This window comes from Cervus elaphus, chromosome 17 (assembly GCF_910594005.1).
Source record: "Cervus elaphus chromosome 17, mCerEla1.1, whole genome shotgun sequence".
Lineage (NCBI taxonomy): Eukaryota > Metazoa > Chordata > Mammalia > Artiodactyla > Cervidae > Cervus > Cervus elaphus.
Genome location: NC_057831.1, coordinates 26,937,799 through 26,949,512, shown reverse-complemented (window position 1 = coordinate 26,949,512; position 11,714 = coordinate 26,937,799). Strand labels below are relative to the sequence as shown.

Genomic DNA, 11,714 nt, shown 5'->3' with positions numbered 1-11,714 from the left:
TAGAACTAAAAAGATACAGAACCTTTGTTTATAATCTGTAATTAAAAATAATCTAAATGTCTATTATTAGTGAATTTGGCTCAGTAAATTATATAACAGAATATCATACAGACATCAAAATTGTGTGGAAAAAGTACACATACATATTTATAAAATATACATATATATGCATTATGTGTAAGTTGCTCAGTCATGTCTGACTCTCTGCAATCCCACGGATTATACATACAGTCCATGGAATTCTCCAGGTCCGAATACTGGAGTGGGTAGCCTTTCCCTTCTCCAGGGGATCTTCCCGACCCAGGGATCCAACCTAGGTCTCTCACATTGCAGGTGGATTCTTTACCAGCTGAGCCATAAGGGAAGCTCAATATGCACTATATATATATTTTTTACTGCACCACACAGCATATGGGATCTTAGCTCACCAAGCAGAGATCAAACTTGTGCCCCCCTGCAGTGGAAGTGCAGAGTCCTAACCACTGGACCACAAGGGAATTTCCTGGAAAAAGTATATTTGATGGCAATATAGTTCACAACTTGAACAAAACAGGTAACTAAATACTCTGCATAGTATGATCCAGTTTTTGTTTAAAAATATTCTATATACATGTGCTGTAAGTGCATATTGTTTTTACTGTTGTTTAGTCACTAATTTGTGTCTGCCTCTTTTCGACCCCATGGACTATAGTCCACCAGGCTCCTCTGTCCATGGGATTTCCCAGGCAAGAATACTGGAGTGGGTTGCCATTTCCTTCTCCAGTGGATCTTTCTGACCCAGGGATTGAACCCACATCTCCTATATTGGCAGGTGGATTCTTTACCTCTGAGACACCAAGAAAGCCTATATGTGCATATACATGTACATCTATGTATATACATATATTTGGTGCTTGATTTCTTTTTATGTATATATAACATTTTTCAATTTATTATTTGATTTTATTAACTATTTATATGTACTTATATAACAAAACTATTAAAAATAAGTATGTGCTTTTCTCACCTATCAAATTTGGAAAGATTTTTAAAAATATGAATTAGGTAACAAAAAGTTCTCAGCACTTAGTTTGCAGTGGAGCAGGATCCTATGGGGCCTTCCATGTGGCCTTTCCTTAAATCCTCTTCTTTAGCTCCTCTCGGAAATATCCAGTATTTAATGCACACTGCCTGAATTGTTTTACAGATGTGAAAACCCTTCACAGAATGGAAGATGTTACTTGATAACCCTGAGCACAGAGCCCCAGGCCTTCTGTCACCTAGGGCTGCAGTTTAGCTCACTTTCAGCGAATCATAAAATTGTAAACCAGCTGATTGCACACCCTGCAACTCCCTCCATCCTTCACTGGGCTTTAAAAAAATGTGTTGCCAAAACCCTTCAGGGATCCAGGGATGGGGCAGGGCGGGCGGTGCGGTTTACAGCAAGGAGTCATCCATCTCCTTTCATAGTCCTACAACAAACCTTTCTCTGCTCCAGACGCCAATGTTTCGGTTTCTTTGCCCTCACTGTGCAGTTGGGCACGCGAACTTGCACTACCAAGTTGATGATCAGTAAATATAGTCCCTCTCTCCTCGCTCGTGACAGAACCATATTCAAGAACAAATTAGAAAATGGCAGACCTGGGACATAGCCGAAGAGACTCAGGTTTGCATTAGATGACCTCTAAAGCTTCTTTCAATTGTGACATTTCATGATCAACACAATCCTCCCCTATTTACCTCTTAAACAATCAACTGGTATAATACAAAAAACTGTATTGAATACTCAGGAGTTGTGTCACTATCACTAGCCCGTACTTTGCCAATGGAGGGGGGAGTGGTGTGAAAAATAAGAGGGCGCGAGGGAAAGCTGACACAAAACCTAGCACACTTCTTCATTAACAGTTCCCAGGCTTCCTTTCTTTGTGAAAGAGCGGCGGTCCTTAGGCCTCAAAGCAGACACTATCTGCGCGAATCAGAACTTTAAAATGGAGTTACTTTCCTTTTCCAAGGAGCTGCCGGGTGGACCAACACAGAGGAGTGGAGCGTCCTTTCCAACGGCCTGAGCGTATGGCAGACGTTCAAGACCCTGGGATCCAGTCAGTAGGCGACAACTGGGGATTTCTCGTTAGGCACCGAGAGGGCCTTTCCTAGTCGGCCGAACCTGGCCTTCCCTGGGCGCCGGCTCGCGGCAGGTAGAAGCGCGACCGCGCGGAGGGGCCGAGGCGCAGGCCAGGTACCCTTGCGGCTACCACGTGCGCACTGGCGGCCGAGAGGCTGGGGGCCTCGGGTAGGGGCGGGGCCAAGGCCACGGGGCGGGGCCAGCTGCGCGCGCGGGGCGGGGGCGGGGCGCGCAACGTGCTCTGGGCAGGCCCCGCGCTCCTCCTCCTCCTCCCGCGCCCAGGCCTGGCGGTCTGAGCTCCTCCCCCGGCGCGGCCTCTCTCCCCTCCCCTGCCCTCCCTCTGCCCAACCGTTCCTCCCTCCCTCCTCCCCTTCTTCCTCGGTGAGGCGCTCCTCCAGTGGCCAGGCAGCATGGCGGCGGTGGAGACGCGTGTGTGCGAGACGGACGGTTGCAGCAGCGAGGCCAAGCTCCAGTGCCCCACCTGCATCAAGCTGGGCATCCAGGGCTCGTACTTCTGCTCGCAGGTAGACTCCCGCTTCCCCCGCGGCCCCGCCGCCGCCTCCCTCCCCGCTCCGCTTTGCCCTCGCGGCCGGTCGGGACACGCTCCTCCTCTTCCCCGGGCGGGTTCGCCGGCCGCTCTTCCTCCTCCGCCTAGTCTGCCGCGCCGCCGCCCCCTCTCGCCTCCGGGGGATCAGGGGCCCCTCCGGCCGCTTGGGACGCCCGCGGGGGTGGGGGCGCTGGCTCGCTGCCTTGCGGGCTGGGGGCGGAAGCGGACTTGCCCCCGGTCTCCCGACCGCCCTAGGGCGCCGCGCTTGGGAGCCAGTTCCCAACGCGCCTCTTCCGAGCGGGCGGGGGCCGCCAGGTGTGCGGGCTTCGCGGGACAGGTGGGGTCGTCGGGGAAGGGGGCAGCCCTGGCTGTGCGAGTCGCCGCAGCTGCAGCTCCCGGCGGGGCTCTGGTCTTGGTCGGTGGGGGCTGCGGGGCCGGGTCGTCACTCTGGTCCTACGGGACTGGGGGTCGGAAGAGAACCGCTGGGCTTGGAGAAGGGTTACCTGGGACGGTGGGGGCGCCGAGAGGGGCAGTGCTAGCTCCAGCCCCACCCACCCCTGTCCCTAGGTCTTACTGCCGCACGTTGACACTTAAGCAACTTTGGAGTTGCGGATGGAGAGGGATCTGTGTAATTCATTCTTTTCCTTTGGCACTCAGAATTATTGATTTACAAAACCGTAAGATAACAATATGAGTCACCTCAGATTAACTGAACTTCCCACTGAGCGAAAAAGACAGTTCCATTAAGGATTATGCTTTAAGGCCGTATTTTAACAAGTTTTGTGCAGTGGAGCAAAGCCAGCATTGAATGGTGTCCGGACTGAAACGTCTGCTGGTGTTTGTTTACTGAAGAGCCCTAGTGTTCCGGCTGCATTTAGACGCCCCGAGTTTTGGCCTGGCGGCATTTGTACGGCTTTTGGTTACAATCCAGTTTTGTTGGAGAGAAGCACGGGAGTGTTCCAGTACGAAATTGGTAGTGTCCTGCGGGGAGGAGAGCATGCACAAAGAGTCTAAAGGTACCGACAGGGCCCTGTCCTTGCCATTGACTGTGAGATCTTTAGCTAGTCAAGTTTATCTTTCTGAGCTCCAGTCCCACCACTGTACAGAGGGGAAGATGAAGTTTTTACTCATGTATTTAACAAGGTTGTTCTGAGACCCAAATTATCCAATGAATGTGAAATCTTAATAAAACAAAGGCAGTTTTTTTTAAGTCTGGCAGTAGAGCGTAGCACATATATATGTATGTATATATACACAAATGAATAGAAGGAAAACATACATGAGCAATAAACACAAATAATATAACTTTCAAATATAAAATGTGTAAACATAAAGCTGTATGTGAAATGAAGATGAAAATAAAATTCCAGAGGTCCAACACTTGTAAGATAAGCCGTTGTAAAAGATCCTGGCAATGTTGTACAGGTCTTGTTTTCAGGTAGGATATGATCCTTGACCTTGTTAGTATCATTTGGAAAAAGTTACACTTGGAGAAGTGTTGCTCTTTCTAAAAATAGCACTGGGACTTCTCAACATGCTGAACCTGGTCGGAGTCCTTTTGTTTCTTTAAAATAATTTTCAGATTCTGTGATTTGTTGAGGCCTGTGTGGGACCTGGACTTAAAAAGAAAATCCAGTAGTTTGTTTTTGAAAATCATGTACTCTCTGAGTAGAACAATATGGTGGATTACGTTTTGCTTAAATTTAGTTGTCGTTTTGTAATGTTAAATGAAATAATATGTACAGACACTTGTTGAGATTCTGAAAAGATGCTGTGAAACTATAGTCATCAAGGACAGGTGATACTCTCCTAGGCATCTATTATTTAGTAGAAAGGACATTGGCTCATTGGGGTTTTTGGAAACATGCCAACACATTTGTGAAAACACGCAGGGTATATTTAGTACGGTAGGTATTTCATGTTGGATTCTGCAGGTATATTTCTTGTTCCATTGTTACGCCTGTAGTGGAATATATCCTGACTGATGCTTGAAACTCTCTCTCTTCATTCCTGTTGCTTCCTCCTTTAGTCAGTTTTTTAAATTTCTCACCAGTTTCTCTTAGTTCATTTCTCTACTGTAATTTCCCGCCTTGTAAGTAAACACTCACACACACACACACACACACACACACACACACACACAAATCAAAGGAGCAAAACCTTTCATGCAAAAGTTATTTTTCCCCTAGCATAGCAGTCTGACTGTGCTTCTCCCCAACCTATAACAAATAGAATTACCATTGCTTGCAGGATTCTAGCCCCATAGTCAGGGCACCTCTTATGAGTCCAGCTTTATTCTCTTGCTTTAACCAGAGTTTGTATTTATACTTGTTCCTTTACACAGAATATCACCTGTCTTCTGAAATCACAGATGTTCTTTCAGTCCCAGCTTGAGACCTTGTTCAATCACTAAGCCAATTTCCACATTTATGATGAAACTGGGGCTTCTCCTTGCCACTTCTCTGATCATCTTCACTAGCAGTAGTCTGTCTTTTCTCTTCTCCTGGCTTCTGTGGTCCCCAGGCTGATTGTCTGACCAGCTTGTCTTTGGGAATAAGCTGTGAACAAAACTACAAGAGAACAGAAGTAAGCCTTTTCCAGTTATCCTGTCACACCACCTTATTTTCTCTATAACATTTTATGCAGTCTGATCATTTGATTTTTGTTTATCTTTCAATCAGAAGGTGAGCATCATGAATAACTCTCACTGCCCTCTCCTCATTTCTCAACACAATGCTCTGTATGTAATAGGTGATCAATAAATGCTTGCGTCAAAAGGCAGAATAAAGAGGTACATTCATGCATGCTCAGTTGTGTCCAATTCTGGGACCCCATAGACTGCAACCCCCCAGGCTCCTCTGTCCATGGAATTTTCCAGGCAAGAATACTGGAGTAGGTTGCCATTTCCTCCTCTGGGGGATCTTCCCAGCCCAGGGATGGAACCCTCATCTCAGGTATCGGCAGGCAGATTCTTTACCGCTGAGCCACCAGGGAAGCCAGAATAAAGAGGTGAACTGCCACAACTGAATCACAGTTCTATTACTAGCTGTCTGCTTTAGGCAGGTAACCTTTGTTTTGTATTATAACCTTTTATTTTTTGACTTGAATTATATTATTTTTGTTTGTGCTGAGTCTTTGTTGCTGCGCAACAGCATTCTGTAGTTAGGGCAAGTGGGCATCTCACTGCAGTGGCTTCTCTAGCTGCAGAGCTCTGGGTTTAGGGCACCCAGGCGTTGGTGGTTGCAGCCTGCGGGCTCAGTAGTTGCGGCTCGCGGGCTCTAGAGCACAGACTCAGTAGTTGTGCACTGGGCTGAGCTGCTCTGTGGCTTGTGGAATCTTCTGGACCGTGGATCGAGCCCATTTCTCGTGCATTGGCAGGTGGGTTCTCATCCACTGTACCACCAGGGAGGTCGTGTTACACCCTTTTAAAACGGGGCTTTGAATAGTACCAACCTCAGGGTTTGTATGTATTAATGAAACACTTAGCGTAGCAATACATTTAATCAGTGTAAGCTCTTTTTATCATTATACTGTATTTATGCTTAAGAAGATAGAAATATTTTTACTTAAGTTAATTTTAAGACAAATTTTGGTCTTTTAATGAGTAAAACCTATTTCATTTGAAATCGAGCTTTACAGGAGTTTATGATGTTTGATGGTATTTCTTTATAGCTGTATCCGTCTTATTCGGTAGTAGCTGACTAGGTTTAAAGCTTAGTAGTTTACTCATAGTCCCAAAGAGTTTGTAAGAGTTTTTTGAGGATGGAGGTTGTGCTGTATTCATTTTTGTATTTCTCGTAAGTACTTTGTACACAGTAAGCACTCAGTGCTTTAAATGAAAGAAAAAATGTCATTAGGCCTGAGAAGGAAAGGCAAAGAGTAGTCAAGCCGTTAGTGAACACCCCAGGGCAGATGCTATCTTGACTGTAGTTAAAGGATCGGCAGAGAGGGACCTGCGTGATTTGCAGCCCTTCATAAGGCCTTAGAACTTAAAGGGAAGAGGCCTGGGTTTGGAGTCTTACCTGGGTTTTTTGCGACCATGTCCTCGAGTAGGTTAATGATGCCCTCCTTATAATTGAGGTGAAGGTGAATAAGAGCGTGCAAAGTGCCTCAACACTGTTCAGTAAATAGTGTTGTTGCACCTGCCTTATGTCTACTACCATTGTAGCTAGCCATAAGGAAGGTTTACAATGTTTGAGGAGGAGCCTTATTAGTTATGAACATTCTGAACAAATTCTTGGAGTTGGTTCTTTCAAAGAAGTAGTGGCCATGTAAAGTGACTGCCTGGGTCTTCAGTAAGAAAATGAGTGGGTGGGCATCTCGGATGTTGGAGTCGAAAAGTGAGGAAAGAATTGCACTTCCAATATGTAGGTCTTTGAAATGTAACCCTGTCCTCTAAAACACTTTCTCCGTTGATAACAAAGTTCCTGACATTTCTAGGGATTTTCTCAAAATTCTTTACATTACCTCACCCTGTTTCTAGATATTGCGGTAAGATAGCAATATCTAGTTGTGATTTTTTTTTCTTAAATATAAAAATAACTTTTATTGTAGAAAAATTATAAAATACAGGTGAAGGGTTGCTTGGTGATAATTTCTGTAAGTCTATTGATGGGTAGTCTTACAAACATTTATGTATTCCTACATACACTTATATGCATATACTTTTATCAAAATGGCTCAATCATATATATAATCTTAGGGAATTTGCTCTCTTTTATGTCTTAAGTAATACATTTGGAATGTGTGTAATGGCTCCATTTACATTATCGTTTGTAATGGCTGAATAATATTTTATGTGATAGATGTACTGTTCTGTATTTACTCATTTATGGTTGAATTTGCTTTCTTTTTAATTTTTAAGCTGCTGTTTAATTGCTTTTCGATAAATGTTCTTGTGAAATTTTAAATCATCTTGATTACTTGAGAGTATAGAGTAATGGTGGGGCTGGTATATAAACCAAGGACTGAACCCATCTTGAGGTGCTGGTAGTTCTCACAGTGTAGTTAATGGATTATTACTAGTTTGAGAACCTCCTGGTGGTGGATGGAGATCTCCTTTTATTGACATGCTTGTATTATAAATGCTTATGTTGGAGTTTTGGCATGAATTATATTTTTATTGTAGAACTTGTAAAAAGCAAACATCCTTTGGTTGGTAGATAATCAAAAGTTTAACCAATCTTTAACTCCGAGTTACCGTTTTAGAGATTGAAGGGCTATTGGAAGTAGATATGAGCTTATACTGTTCATATAGTTTGTGACAAAAGTGTTAGTCACTTATTTTTTTCTTCCTTTTTCTTGGTGAGTCTTTTTCAGGTTTGGCATACTTGCACAATTTTTAGTTTGGTCTTAGTTTATTTGGTGGGAATGACAGACACATAAGCCTATGGCTAAACACATACCCAGCTCTAGACAGGAGGGAGAATCAGTAGCGTGGTGGCTCCTGTATAAATGAGTTGTCTCTGGTATTAGTAGGAAATCCATTTAGTAGATGTATCATGGGCAGGAATATGCTATAGAGCAACCGTTGAGATTCTCTCCATGTTAAAGTTCTAATGAAATAAAATATAGATATAACCATCCTCTCTGCTTGATCCTGAACTTTTCTTGACTCAGTTTTAACCTGAAGCATGTGCTTATTCATGCTTTGGCAGCTCAACAATTATAAATCTTTTTTTTTTTTTCTTTGATTGGTATCAGCCTTGGGTCTGACTTTGAATAAAGAACAGTTTAACACACCCTGTTAGCTAGGCCCGCCTTTCTCAGCGTGTGTATTTAGCTGCAGTAGTTGAATGTGGGAGAGGGACCTCTGAAACTTCCTCTCAACTATTCATTGCAAATGATTTTTCGTTTTGTGCACTGTTCACAGTAGCTAAGTTGTGGAAACAACCTCTATATATATCCATGGATAGATGAATGGGTAAACAAAATGTGGCATAAACGTATAATGGAATCCTAGGCTGAAACTCCAGTACTTTGGCCACCTCATGAGAAGAGTTGACTCGTTGGAAAAGACCCTGATGCTGGAAACGATTGGGGGCAGGAGGAGACGGGGACGACAGAGGATGAGATGGTGGGATGGCATCACCGACTCGATGGACATGGGTTTGGGTGGACTCTGGGAGTTGGTGATGGACAGGGAGGCCTGGCGTGCTGCGATTCATGGGGTCGGGAAGAGTTGGACATGACTGAGCGACTGAACTGAACTGAGGCAGTTTTAACAAAAAAGGGAAATTTGCAGTATGTCACAACATGAATGAGAGAAATCAGCCAATCATTGAAAGTGATTCCACTTAACATGAGGTACCTGAAATTGTTAAATTCCTAGGCTCAGAGTGGAATGGGTGAAGGGGAAAATGGGAAGTTAGTAATCAACAGGCATTTAAGTTCAGTCCTGCAGATGGATAAACTCTAGAGATCTGTTCTTTACCATTGTACGTACAACAGTGTGAATTATATTGATGCTTAAAATTATTAAGAGGATAGGTCTCACATTAAGGTGTTCTATTTTAAAAAAAAGTTCTGTTTTTTTTTCCCCAGTAACCTGTCTGTTTTATAGCCAGGTTCAGTGGGGACTTCTTTGTGATACCCCAGAGCTCTGTGGTGTCTGTTGGAAGGCATTCCTAAAATCACTGTCATGGGGTCTGCTGCTGTGGCCTTTGTCTAGGTCATAGGCTCAGGCCTCTAAAGAGTGGGTAGGGTATAAGTGAGATTTTATGACTTTAGCAATTTTCTTATCATAAAGTGGCAGGCAACAGAGATGTCTCCATCTCTGTTGAGAACTTGTATTAATTGATCCTGCCTTGATAAAAGGTGCAAAAGGGCAGCCCTTTGCATCAGATTCTGAAGGTTGCCCTGCCTTATCAATCAAGCCACGAGCTCAAATCATTCAGTAAAATAGGTAAATTGTAAGTGACATTAGGTTTTAGATGTGACATGACTCCCTGCACCTCCCCCCCCCCCAACACTGGGCATTTATTTTCTTACTGATTATTTCATTAACTGGTACTAGTGATGGGCTTAACTATTTGAATACTGATAACCTTGCATAGTTCACTACTAAAATGTATAGGAAAATATAAATGGAGGTATTACGTGATTTAGTATTGCTTTTGAATTGAGGTTTTTAAGCACCTTAAAGTCAGGATCTGTACTTTTTTAAAAAACTCATTTGTTTTTATTAGATGTTGAATAGAATAAAAAACTAACAGTAAGTCAACCATAGTATCTAAAGAAACATGGTACAGTAAATGCCTCTGTACTTAACCGCCTGAATTATTAAAAAGAATATATTAATGAAGCAAGTAAAACCAGAAAGCACCTATGTGTCTCTCATCCTAAAGGTACTCCCTGTTCTGAGTTGCCTTTATCATTCATTTGCTTTTCCATGTATTTGATTCCTTAGATAATGCATTGTTTAGTTTTGATGTTTTTGAAGGTTTTATAAATCACTGCACATATTCTTCTGCAACTTGCTTTCTTTATATTCTGTTCTTGAGATTCACCCTTGTTGCATGTCGCTCTAGTTCTTTCATTTTCATTGCTGTATAGTATTTGTGAATTAATGTATCAATTTATTCATTCCTTTGTTGATGGAAATTTGGGTTGTTCTAGGTTTTTACTATTATAAACAGTACTACTCTAAACATTCTTGTACCTGGCTCCTGATGCCTATGTGCAAGAGTTTCTCTTGGGTGTACAACCAGGAGAAAAGTTCTTGGGTCATGGGATATGTATGCGTTCAGCTCTGTTTTGACTGAGCCAGATTTTTTTCCAGTGTGATTGTGCTTATTCTCCCATCAGGAGAAACTTTATATTGTTCCATGTCCTAGCTAGGACTTGACATTAATAGACGTTTTGGCTTTTGCCTGTTGTGTTACTTATGAATAACAACGTTTGTTGGGTTATTTTTGCATTTGCAAACCTGCTAAAATTTACTGTCCTCAAGAGGCTTATGGTTACTTGTGTGGACAGGAAGTACTTAAAAAAAAAAAAAGTTATATGACCTGGAGTGCTAAGTGAAAGTTACAGACAAGGAATTTTTTTCTTTTAATTATTTTATAACATTATTGAGTCTCCCTAGCTTTTTATTGTGATGATTTTCAAACATAGAAAAGTTGAAAGAAGAGTCTTGTAACTAATTGCAGTATATCGTCACCTACATATTTTGCTCTAATTGCTTTATGTATGAGTTCTTATGTGTATTACATTTGTATATGTATTGGTTGAAAATTTTTTTTTTTTTTTTTTTTTTATTCTTTGAATCAGCCATGGTGGTTGAAAAATTTTAAGTCACAGACAACAGGACACCATACCCATTACATGGTTACATGTAAACATCTTCAGCATGTATCTTCTAATGACCGGGATATTCTTTCTTACTTATTAGTACAGTACCATGATTACATGTAAGAATATTGCCAAGAATTCCCTAATATCTTCTAATAGTCCTATTTGAATTGATCAGTTATCTCCTAAACATTTCAGTAGTTGTGTTTTTGGTTAATTTTTGGAACCAAGATCCTTTCAAAGCTCATAAGTAGCATGTGATTGTTACATTTCTTAGTCTTAGTATAGAACAGTCCTTTCATCTTTATTTTCTTGATCCTGGCTTTTTGAAGAGACTAGTCAGTTGTCTTGCAGAGTGCACATGTTCTTGGTTATCTGATTATTTCTTCGTAGTGTCTTTAAGTTGTTCTCTTATCCCCTGTCTGTTCTGTCAGGATTCTCTTGACAGGACTTGTGAGTGACTCTGTGTACTTCATATTCTATCACATCAGGAGGCGCTCCTAAATGTGATCACTTGGTTAGGAAGTGCTGCCAGCTCACTGTACATTTTTCACTTTGTAATTAACTCTACCATAGCACCTTTGAAGGATGGTGGATTCTATATCCTTTTGACCTTCCTCCAGTAGTCTCTGATTGTTCCCTAGCTTTCTGACCCAAGACAAATAAGGTTTACTTTGTAGTTTTCCTGTCCCAGATCTGGAATCCAGCCTGTCTCCAAGGAGCCCTTGTTTCTGGTAGGAATGTCTTTAGAAATCTAGTTCTGCCTGCTCAGTA

At 42.4% G+C, this 11,714-nt stretch overlaps 1 protein-coding gene across 1 annotated transcript in view; it reads left to right on the top strand.

Moving 5' to 3' along the window:
* The first annotated feature begins 2,440 nt into the window (after window positions 1-2,440).
* The window catches only part of METAP1 (methionyl aminopeptidase 1), a 51,092-nt gene continuing 41,818 nt past the window's right edge, over window positions 2,441-11,714 (top strand). Inside the window, exon 1 of the mRNA XM_043871357.1 lies at window positions 2,441-2,625. Within this exon, the coding sequence (XP_043727292.1) occupies window positions 2,512-2,625 (114 nt within the window). The 5' untranslated portion in view covers window positions 2,441-2,511. The remainder of the gene's footprint in view (window positions 2,626-11,714) is intronic.